This window comes from Cherax quadricarinatus, chromosome 5 (assembly GCF_038502225.1).
Source record: "Cherax quadricarinatus isolate ZL_2023a chromosome 5, ASM3850222v1, whole genome shotgun sequence".
NCBI lineage: Eukaryota > Metazoa > Arthropoda > Malacostraca > Decapoda > Parastacidae > Cherax > Cherax quadricarinatus.
This window is the reverse complement of record NC_091296.1, coordinates 70,522,862-70,535,013: the sequence shown is the minus strand read 5'-3', so window position 1 is coordinate 70,535,013 and position 12,152 is coordinate 70,522,862. Positions and strand designations below refer to the sequence as shown.

Below are 12,152 nucleotides of genomic sequence, written 5' to 3'. Positions count from 1 at the left end.
ACCTGTGAAACATTGCTTTTGTGTAGAGTTTTTTAAAGTTTGCAATGACCTGCTGGTCCATGGGCTGGAGGAGAGGAGTGGTATTCGGGGGCAAGAACTTTACTGTGATGAACCGAAACTCCTCGAAAATTAGGTCATCCAAGTTTGGAGGATGAGCAGGTGCATTGTCCATTACTAGCAGGCACTTGAGATCCAATTTCTTTTCCAGGAGATACTCCTTCACACTAGGGCCAAACACTTCACTGAACCACTCAACGAAAATTTCCCTTGTGACCCATGCCTTACTATTAGATTTCCAAATCACACACAATTTACTCTTCATAACATTGTTTTTCCTGAACACACTGGGATTTTCAGAATGGTACACTAGTAATGGCTTCACTTTGAAATCCCCACTAGCATTAGCACAGAACGTTAGCATCAGCCTGTCTTTCATAGGCTTGTGTCCTGGCATTGCCTTTTCCTCTTGTGTAATGAAGGTCCTCTTTGGCATTTTCTTCCAAAAGAGGCCTGTTTCATCACAATTGAACACTAGTTCAGGTTTCAGTCCTTCAGTCCTGGAATTCATGCACATATTTTTCAGCCGCCTTGTGGTCCAAACTGGCAGCCTCACCACACTGTGTATGCCAGTACGGTTTTTAAATCTCTCAAACCAGCCTTTGCTGGCCTTAAATTCACCCACATCACCACTATTTGCAGGCAATTTCTTTACCAAATCTTCATGCAACTGCCTAGCCTTTTCACAAATAAATGAAGTCATAAGAGTATCTCCTGCTAATTGTTTCTCATTTATCCAAACCAATAATAACTTCTCAACCTCTTCCAGTACTGGTGATCTCACTTTTGTCAGCATAGTTACCCCCTTTGCAACAACAGCGTCCTTGATTTCCTTTTTCTTGGCCACTATGGAACATAAGGTTGTGTAGGGTTTCTTATACATCCTGGACAGTTCGGCCACACTTGTACTACTTTCATATTGTTCAATGTTGGCTTTCTTAAATTCAATCGTATTTCTCACCTTCTTTACCACAGGCTTGGCACTAGGAGCTTTCTTTGGAGCCATGGTAGCTTATTTAGCACTTGCAAGCACTAAAATAAATGGAATATTATGAAATATTTCGCTGGAGCACATGAGGGGACCTTCGCTCACTGGTAAACAATGCCAGACTTACTGCCGCCACGGCTCACGCCATGGGTACGCGTCCCGGACGAACTACGACTCGCGAGTCAACCTATGAAAAGCGAGTCCATGTTTATACGAAAATACCCCTATGATTGGCGAAATTTACGATTGCCAAGAACTATGAAAAGCGGGGGACCACTGTATTATTATAATAAAAAAATATTGAGGTAAATGTTTTACAAACTCTTCCAAATGGACGTGAACGAACTAAAAGTAGACACGTATTAATATGCATTTATTTTGCCTGATCAAGTGATCATCCACTACCAGTTCAGTTTGTGTTCTTACATTGTCTCAACTCTGTATCTCGTTCTCTCTCTCGTTTACTCTTTCGTTAACTAGTTGGCTCTCATTGACGATGGCATCTAAGGTTAGCTGTAATAAAAAGAGAAGTTGTAAGCCTCTTGCTTTAAGTGCCAAGTTAGAGGATGATGGTGTGCCATTCTGATTTTATTCAATAAACACCCTGCCACTCACCTCTCACACATTAATATTAATATTTTAAGGTAAGTAATAAGTGTACTCTGTGTGTATCTTACCTTTTATTGTGTTTTTAATGCATATTTCTATTGCTAACTTAATATAAATTAGTGTAAACTTGTTGTCTGGCATTTATTGCATATTTTATGCGTGCTCTGATAATAATACTTGTGGAGCTGTGTGGTAGCCGGGTGGAGGGACAACATTACGTTTTCTCTGCTCAGCCATCAGAGAAAACGTGTATGAATCTGCATTCGGCCCAGCCACTCCCTCACTCCGCTTTTGTTTACAATTTTCGGCATGAATTATTCATTAATTCTACCTTCGTTTCTGACGTCATCTAATGGTGGTAGTTAGAAATTATTAAATTCAGTGAACAAGGCATGTCGATGTTAATAATATGGCTCTGGGCCACAGTGTAGGTAGCCGGTAGGTGTAGCCCAGGCGGGCTACACCTTCCGGCTACCTACACTGACTTCCTACAAATAAATACTACTCACCTCTCTTCCTATGTTAAGACTACACATATTTTAAGGTAAATAATGAGTGTACTGTATGTGTATTTTACCTCTGGGATGTTTTAAATATCGTATATTAAGTATGAGACGGGGAGCCAGGGCTACCTACACCTGGGCTACCTGCACCTGACTTCCTACAAATAAGTACTACTCACCTCTCTCCCTACATTAAGATAACAAATACTTTAAGATAAGTAATGAATTTACTGTGAATGTATTTTACTTTGTGTGTTTTTAATGCCTAGTTCTATTACTAACTTAATATAATTTAGTGTAAACTTGTTGTCTGGCATTTATATGCATTTATAAATGGAAAAAAATGGTGTTCTGCCCTCCGGCGATGTCTGCTTTCCGGCGACAGCCTGGAACCTAACCCACCGTATAAGTGGGGCCCTACTGTAATGGAAATCAAATTAATCCGTGCAAGACACCCAAAAGTATGAAAAAAAACTTTTACCACATGAAATATTAGGTTTAATGCAATAGAATAATTACAATAACAACAATAACAATAGAATAATAACAATAGAATAATTGACACTTACCTTTAATGAAGATCTGGTGATGACTGATGGGATGGGAGGAGGGGAGAGTGTTGAACCTATTGTTTAGAAGGGGAATCCCCCTCCATTAGGACTTGAGGTAGCAAGTCCTTTTCCGGGGTTACTTCCCTTCTTCTTTTAATGCCACTAGAACCAGCTTGAGAGTCACTGGACTTCTGTCGCACAACCTATCTGTCCATAGAGGCCTGTACCTCTTGTTCCTTCATGACTTTCCTAAAGTGGTTCAGAACATTGTCAGTGTAACAGTCACCAGCACGGCTTGCAATAGCTGTTAGGGTGATTTTCATCCATAAAGGTTTGCAGTTCAACCCACTGGGCACACATTTCCTTAATTTGTGAAGTAGGCACAATGGATTCCACAACTGGCATAGGCTTCTCAGGGTTAGCCCCAAGCCCTTCAAAATCTTTCTTAATTTCCATACTAATTCTCACCCTTTTTACCACAGGGTTGGCACTAGAAGCTTTCTTGGAGCCCATGGAGACTTATTTTGCAGAAACAAGCACCAAAAACAGTGATAATATGGAATGTACCGAATGTATCCTTAGATGTGTGCACACTGGCTATCTTGTAAACACTGGCACACACAGGGCAGTTGAGGCCTCACGTGGACACGTCTCGTATGAATCGTATCGCATACCGGGTTTTGTAACGGGAACCGAGGCAAATTTTTTGCGATATAATGCATCGGATACCGGATTTATCGGATACCGATAGCATTGCAAACCAGGGGGCCACTGTACTTATCATTATGAAACTAATCAAAATCATCGTTATTTCTGTAATGTACCTTCCATTCTATCAAATGAGACCCAGAAAACAAGAATACAACCATAAATACCATACGAAAATACACGACAAATTCGCTGTTTCAAACCAAGAAACACAGTTGGAGTTTTTTTTTTCCTTGTTATGAACTGCATGCTGCAGGATTTTTCTTTATACTGCACACACTGACCATGCAGACCCATTCTTTCATATGTAGGCCTACCAACTCTCTTCCACCAGATTTGAAGGCGCTAGAATTTTGGCGTATAAGTACGGGACCGACACTGGCTCTCAAGCCATACATATACAGGAGTGACCCTGAAAGGGTTAAAGAAGCAGTTAGAGAGTATACCTAAGGTAACTGCTAGAGAAATGAAAGAAAAGAACCCACATTTTCTCTCAGAGGTGTCTGTAAGAACTGTTAACATAGTGTCAGAACTGAGTTACAGTAATCACCGCCAGGTTAAGAAACCACTCCTCTCCAAGCCACAGAAGAAACATAAGCTGGATTATGCAAATAAATATCTTCACTGGAATCCTCAACAGTGCTCTGCAGTACTTTGGAGTGATGAAGCAACTTTCACCGTCACCTGTAACCGTGGGGACGTGTACTGGCCCAGAGGTAGTGACCTGCTAGACCCACACTACACCTGTGGGACCACCGAACACCCAGACTTGCTCATGGTTTGGGGGTGTTTCAGTACTCAGTGTGTTGAACTCATTGTGCTTCCCAAAAACCAATATATGAACCAGTATAATTACCTGGAGTTATTGTGTGACAATTTACCTGAGGCGTTTGACAAGCGTGGGACTACGGTTTTTATGCAGGATGGTGCACCATGTCATACCACCAAATCTGTAGTTCAGTGGCTTAAGGACTGTGAAGTGAGGTTCTTTAATGACTGGCCAGGCAATTCCCCAGACCTAAACTCTATTGAGAACCTTGGTCAATAGTGAAATCAAGTTTACTGGGCAAGGATATCGGTTCCATCCCATGGCTGGAAGCTGCTCTAAATGAGGCATGGAATAATATACCTCCCCAAAACTTCAAGAATTTCTCTCTCTCTTCCTACATGGCTGAGGGATGTGATTAAGCGTAAAGGATGCAGCATCAAGTATTAAAACCTCAGTAAGTGTGCAAATATATATATTATCTTTCATGGTATGTGTTTGTGTTTTGGTACGTGGGTGGGGGAGGGGCGGCATAATGCTGTGACTAGCACTGTATATTATGAATTTAATATACTGGAAAACTTTTTTTTTTTTCAGCAAACTGGACATATCCCACCAAAGCAGGGTGACCTAAAAAGAAAGTTTTTTTTTTTTTTTTTTTTTTTTTTTATATAAAGTAATTCATACAGGAGAAGGGGTTACTAGTTCCTTGTCTCGGCATTTTAGTCTCCTCTTACAACACTCATGCCTTATGGAGGAAGAATTCTTTTCTACTTTCCCATGGAGAACATTGAGAACTGTGAGGACCAATTTCAGATCAGAATATGAAAATATACTGCATACTATAAAGTAGAACCTCTGCTATCCACACAGAACTAATTGCAAAACCTTAAGTGCCTACAGTTTTTTGCAGCATGGTATCACAAAATTATACTACTAGTATTATATGCTGAAATAATATTTTATTTATTTATTTATTTTTTAATTTATTACTTTCAGTTTGGCTATTACTGAAGATGGAACAACACATTGTATGGGACGTCGAGAATATGGACGTTTAGGGTTGGGACACCTGGATGATGACATCAAGAAACCTACACCAGTAACATCTTTAGAAGGACAAAAAGCCATTAATGTGTCTGCTGGGGAATGTGTTTCTTTGGTGGTCATGGAGTCTGGTAAGACTTGATTATTTTATAATTTTCATTGTTTCTTGCCATACCTATAAACTTTTTATCAAATTATCATATTTTGTCTTGCACCTTTATTATTGCAACTTAATGAATTAGCAATTTTCCTGTCAGTTTTCACTTGAATATTAGAGCATATTACCAACTATAAGCTCAGCTGTAAGTCAGCATCAGATACAGTATATGTCTAATAGTATAACTTTGTCGTAAAAGTATTGTATATTTGAATATAAAGCAGTTAGTATAGAATTTTAAGGATTTCTTTACATGTGGTTAGGTTTTTGTTTAGTTTATATAATGTATGGGTAGGGTTTTTACAGTTTTCTTACAAATAGGTTACTTTCTTCAGTTTACATACACAAGTTTTTCAGTGTTGTTAATATGATCAAGTTGGGGTTTTAAGTTTTATTTAAGTATGGTTGGTAGGTTTTCAGTTTGATGAAGATATGATTAGGGAATTTTTTCAAAGCAGTTCTGAATGACTTGAAAATTATGAACAGCTCACTTTTGTAAAGCTTTACCTAGTTGGATGAATCTTATCAGGCTGTCATGGTACACTGGCCTGCTAGTTTTATGACTAGCTCAACACGGGTTCAAAAACCTTTTGCGCCCTGGCAGCCGACTCCTGACGTTATATATACTCGTTCTTAGTCATCTCTATTAGGACTGAAGAGGCCACTCACGGGTAAACGTTTCCTTTAATATTAGACCCAGCTGTTCATACCTGTGACTCCCATGGCAATAATGATTTTATATATAAATATAATCATCACTTTCCTCAGAGGATATGAAAACTCTGCATATGTTGATTGTTGATGCAGAATTGGTTAGTTTAATATCTTTAATTATGCACGCCATACCCATCCTATGCTCTTTTTTTTTTTTCTTTTTAACAAGCCGGCCGTCTCCCACCGAGGCAGGGTGACCCAAAAAAGAAAGAAAACCCCCCAAAAAGAAAATACTTTTATCATCATTCAACACTTTCACCTCACTCACACATAATCAATGTTTTTGCAGAGGTGCTCAGAACACAACAGCTTAGAAGTATATATGCACGATAGTTAAAAGATTATAGAGGCATATAACGGGGCTAGAGACTGGCCTGCAGAGAAAACCAGTTTTATTCTCACCTGTCAAGACTGCAAGTAGACCCTTAACATACAACTGGGGATATACTGTACTAAAATCCAGTTATTGTGTGAATGTATACCATACCTTGTCAACCTTCACTAGATGTATGGCCCCATCACTTTTTTTTTTTTTTTTTTTTTTTTTTTTTTTTACACTGGGTGTGTCTTGCTAAGGTAGGGTGACAAAAAAAAAAACCAAAGGTCACATTTACCATCATTCATTGAACATCCGTTTTGCCAGAAATATGTAGGCATCACAGTTTGAATAATCGTCTGACCTGCAGCATTCCTGCCTCTTTTCTTCAGGGTGTAGGCACTAAAATTCCCATTCCAGGACTTAAGTCTGGCTAACCAGTTTCCCTTGAATTCCTTCATAAATGTTACCTTTCTTGCACTCTAACAGCACCTTCAACCATAAAAAATACTTTATACTCTCCAGCATTAAAATCACCTTTCTCTCCTCCCTTCAACCCTTACTAGGACAACCTCTATCCCTCCTTCCTTCAGCCCTAGATTTATACATCTCCTTGGTCATGTTATTCTGCCCCTTCCTCTCTAAACACACAGATAGGGAAGCTGTGATTTCGTATATAGGGCAAGGAGGAATAACATAGGAGTGAGGAAGAGCCAGTAGTGAGTGTGGGGGAAGTGCGTGTGCAGTGGGTAGAATGAAAGGAGGTAAAGCAGCTGGGATTGTTGGGATAAAGATAGAAATGTTAAAAGTAGATGGAGATATAGTTTTGGAGTGGTTGGTGTTTTTATTTAATGTATGGAAGAGGGCAAGGTACTTAGTGATTGGCAGAGAGCATGCATAGTTCTTTTGTATATAGGCAAAGGGGACAGTGTATGATAGTTATTATTGAAAGAATTAAGAGTAAGATGGAAAGCAGGATAATAGATCCACAAGGCTTTAGGAAGGGTAGGGGGTGTGTAGACCAAGTGTTTGCAGTGAAACATAATCAAACATGTATAGCCTGAAAACCAGAGGGAACACCGGACAAAAGATGGGGCACATGTGAGACAAAAGTATAACACTTCCTCTCACCACAGCAGCCATGTGAGCACTGAGGAGTCACTGTGGAGTGTGGTGGCAGGCTGTGACGTCATGTTAACAGCTGCTACCCGGCATAATGCATGGACGAAAATAGACCCTCCTGTATGGTAGGCCTTTGATTTTCGTGACGGCATTATGGCGGGGTGCTCACCCGGCATAATGCCGTGACTAGCACTGTACCTAATATATACAATACCTTGGAGATACTGAAGTGCCAGGTCCCAAATTTAGACATCATAACAGTTTATTGGGGTGGGTGGTATGGGAGGACGTTCACACTTCAGTTGTACATTAATTAATCTTCCCCATGTTTTGTTGGAAGCTCAAGCCTCTGCCTCTCAGCATTTGGTCCCCTTCTGTCCATCCCAGATTTATACTCTTAACATGATTGGTCCATCTCTACAATCCCCTCTTCCACTCATTGAATAATGGCTTTCATAGCACTGCATTCTAATTTTTCCTTATTTTATTCTCTGCATTACATTCACAACACACATTTTGATCTGTGGTACATTTCCACTGCCTTCATCCATCTAATGTCTTGCTCTCTTATGTGCTTACTTTAAATTTCCTTCTTTTACACACTCCTAAACTACAAATTGCTTCTTTTCCATATCTAAGTACTGTAATATCCAGTTTTTTGCCTCGGTACATATTCTCCCTTAGTAAATCTAAGGGAGGAGTAAATCTACCTTGTGCCAGAGGGCACAAGTAGATATTTATACAGTGCAGTATTCATGGCAGTACAAGTGTCATGGAGCATACATGCACATTACAGAATTTATACTCCATTCATACTTTGCTGTATTTTCTAGGATGGAAAAACAATACCTTATATGGAAGGACAAGCAATATTAAAAGATGAGAAAATTGGTGTCCTGGTAAGATTTTTATTCATCTCAAGATGTGCAAAATATGTTAACTTACCAGGTCTTTAATGTTTATGGACTAATGTATTAAACTTGCAGGTGATGTGTATGGCTTTGGGATGGGAACAAACAACCAGCTGGCTCAGGGAAATGAGGAAGACCAGTTAGTTCCTGTAAAGTTGACTGGCAACCAGCTAGCTCAGCGAAGAGTTGTGGCGGCAGCAGCTGGAGGACAACATACAATTATTCTTGCTGTACCCAAGTGATGTTTGTTGTTTTAGGATGTATTATTTTCTTATAATGTAAAGGTACTTTATTTTGCTCAATGGCACAACTAATCAGTGTCCATATGCTTGTTTTGATAACTTATTTGTACAAATTTGTGTGACTGAATGCCTTGCTAGCCTGTGTGTGGTTTACATTAAGTCATTTACATTTTGAATATGAATGTTTAGTATACTGTATGTACTTCTGATTTCTATGTTATAAACTAGAAATGTTCATATGAAGCACAGTTTTCAGAGCTATTTACCTTGTGTAAACATGCTTTTTGTGCATTTAAAAATCTTTTAATAAAATTTGGGATCTTGCCAAATTTTTCATTGAATTCTGAAGTACATATAATACAGTTAACTTTTAAAATTTATTTCTAATTTCTGTTACATGGTCAAGACTAAAGTGGAAGTATTATTTTTTGCGTTTTCTGTGAAAGAGTTTTGACGGATTCCAAAGAAATAGTTTTAATTTATTTTAAAGACAGGTCACTTAAGTAGTTTTATTCTTAGGTTATTGGGAATATTTTACATATAACTGTTTTTACCAGAGAGGCAGTATAAATGAATTAAATTGTTATTTAGATAAGCAAGCCGGTGATATGATGTTAGTTCCTGTGATTAAAATAAAGGTTTCACAGACTAACTATTTTATTTCACCTGTGTGTTGCATTTAGGTTTTGGGCTATTGTCTTTCAGACAAAAATTCTTCTTTCAACGTACCAGCCGTATCCCACCGAGGTGGGGTGGCCCAAAAGGAAAAACGAAAGTTTCTCCTTTCAAATTTAGTAATACAGTGGACCCCCACATAACGTTGGCATCGCATAGTGTTAAATCCGCATATCGATACATTTTATCGCTAAAATTTTGCCTCTCATAGTGCTAAAAAATTCGCTCAACGCGTAGGCATTTTATAGTGAATCTGCTTATCTGATTCCATTTTCAGTTTTATGCTGGTTCTAATTGTGTCTTCAGGTTTTGCAGCATTTTTCCAAGGTTATTTTGTTATATGAGGGTCGCATTATATCAGTTTTCAGACTGTATTTACACAAAAGCACTAATCTGCATGGGTTCATTTTCAACCCTGTTTGTGAATAGAGTAAGATAAAAATCTGACAGCAGTTCCTTCTGTGGTGGGGGATATACAGTTTTTGTTGGTGCTGTGGCTGCACTGTATGAGATGAGATTTCTTTACCCATGATGATGGTGGTCTGTGAGGGGTCTACTTGCTGCTGCACCATGCAGTTGTTATTTATGAATACCCATAGGCTCTTCATTTTCACTTGCTTGGAAATTGAGCATGCCCTTTGAGCTGTGGCCCTTCTGAAAGTGGCTGAATGAAAGTGAAATATGTGATTTATTATTTGCCCTGCCTGAATTAATCTTCTGGTCTTGCATCACAGTTGTCTGGTGATGGCCTGTGTGCAATCAGTGGTTTTCGGTTTAGTTCAAGCCCACTTTGTAAATGGTGGGCTTATGAAAATGGAGTTCAGATGGTGTTCAGTGGGTCAAGTCATTCTTTAGCTGATGGTCTGTGATGTAGTAATGTATTTGATTAGAATCACTTGAGCATAGGAGGGTGGTAGTACTTTTTGGTCATGTGGCTGCCACTGAGCCCTTTGCTGAACACGTGTATAGACCTTTCCATTAACACTGCTGTTTTGTTTATTCTTTCCTTTGTTGGACTTGTTGGGTAACGATATGGAAAGCTGAAGTTTTTATACTGTGCTATTTATAAATATTACTCATGATTTATCTGTACCAGTCATGATTGATTCCAACTTTTCTGTAATGCAACATTGACATGCAAATCATCCTTATACGCTCAACGAATCTTCCTCTCTTTCTGCCACTCTAAGTGTTTCCAATAGTTCTTGACATTTCTCAACCTCCTCACCCTACTTCTAGAAAGATTCCTTTCCTCTTCTGGGTATCATTTATTTTCCATGGTACAGCAAACATTGTCAGTTCTAAAAATGGCCTCAATTTTACCCACGTGAAATCTTTAGTTCACCCTTTCAAAAGTATTTAACCCTTTGAGGGTCCGTGCCGTAGATCTACGGCTATACGTTGAGGGTCCAAACCGTAGATCTACGCCAAAATTCTAGCGGCGTCAAATTTAGCGCTGGTAGGCCTACCTATGAGAGAACGGGTCTGCGTAGTGTGTGTGCACCATAAAGAAAAATTCTAGGCTCTCGCATAGCATTGTGGGAACGCCGCCTCCATGCCTTGTCGCAAGGCAGCTCTCACTCCAAGGCGAATTGGGACTCTCCTCTTCCTATCTGATAGTTCTGACTCTGATGGAAGTGGAAATGAATATGAATTCTATGGCTTTGATCAATTAGTGACCAAAAGGAATGACCAGGATATTGAAAATAGTGCAGAAAATCCTGACGATCCTCAACCTTCTACCTCTGGTGTGGGCACGTCTCGGTCACGTTCAGTTGTACCTCGTCGCAAGGGAAAACTAATATTTTCATGTGGCCAGGCCTCAAACAATCATCCGAGTAATGATAGTGAAGAATCATGTTCACCAGTGAACCATCAGTACATATGCCACCGCATGCGCTCAGGTAGTGTTCCCTATGCAGTGCCCAGGGGACGGAGTACATCCCGTGGCCCTACACCAGGAATAGACAGTGAAAATGATGATGATGTGGCTATACTTGGCATGGATAAACCACAGGCATCAGTAGGTGGTGGTATTGGTGGTGATGGTAGTGCCACGGCCATACATGACTCGCCAGCCCAAGCTGGGACCCATGCTGCTGACTCCTCAGCTCAAGGACAAAGCGAAGTGTCGGCCACCACCCCACCACAATTACAACTACCACCACAACCAGCTTATGATGTCCAGCATCCACCAGCAAACTGTATCTGGGATTGGCATTAAAATTCCAATTTTGTTCCCAAGCCCCACCAGTTTGATGACTCAAAGTGGAATTCTACCAATTTCCTGTCCCCTTGGAAACACTGCAAATGAACTGGAATTCTTTGAACTATTCTTTGACCAGCCCTTGATGGAAACTATTGTCAGGGAAAGTAACAAGTACTTTGAGTGCACCATGGCAAATACAATCATATCACCGGTGGAAAGAGAGAACTGTGGCTGAAATGTATTTGCTTTTTGCAACAATAATGCTCATGCCCCATGTCTATAAGCATAATATAAAATCATACTGGTCCACAGATTGGGTAATTTGTACCCCGGCCTTCAGTGAAATCATCCCAGTGAACAGGTTTATTTTACTGTTACGTATGTTGCACTTCTCTGACAAAACCAGGCCTGATAGAAGTGACAGGTTATACAAGATTAGAAATGTTTTTATGTATCTGAAGCAAAAGTTCAACATGTACTTTTATCCATTCAAGAATCTTGTAATTGACGAGTCTTTGATTTTGTTCAAAGGTAGGCTGTCATTCAAGCAGTATGTACCGAGCAAGAGGAAACGCTT

The 12,152-nt window shown here is 39.6% G+C and overlaps 1 protein-coding gene across 3 annotated transcripts in view; it reads left to right on the top strand.

Moving 5' to 3' along the window:
- Positions 1-9,339, top strand: part of LOC128684988 (regulator of chromosome condensation-like) — a 59,508-nt gene extending 50,169 nt beyond the window's left edge. For 2 of the 3 annotated variants that reach the window (XM_070103877.1, XM_070103871.1), the window contains 2 exons: positions 5,182-5,360; positions 8,525-9,339. In XM_070103877.1, coding sequence (XP_069959978.1) covers positions 5,182-5,360; positions 8,525-8,691 — 346 coding nt within the window. In that variant the 3' untranslated portion in view covers positions 8,692-9,339. Of the gene's footprint in view, positions 1-5,181; positions 5,361-8,371; positions 8,438-8,524 lie in introns of all 3 variants that reach the window. The other variant, XM_070103873.1, reaches the window with a different exon arrangement.
- The last annotated feature ends 2,813 nt before the right edge of the window (positions 9,340-12,152 follow it).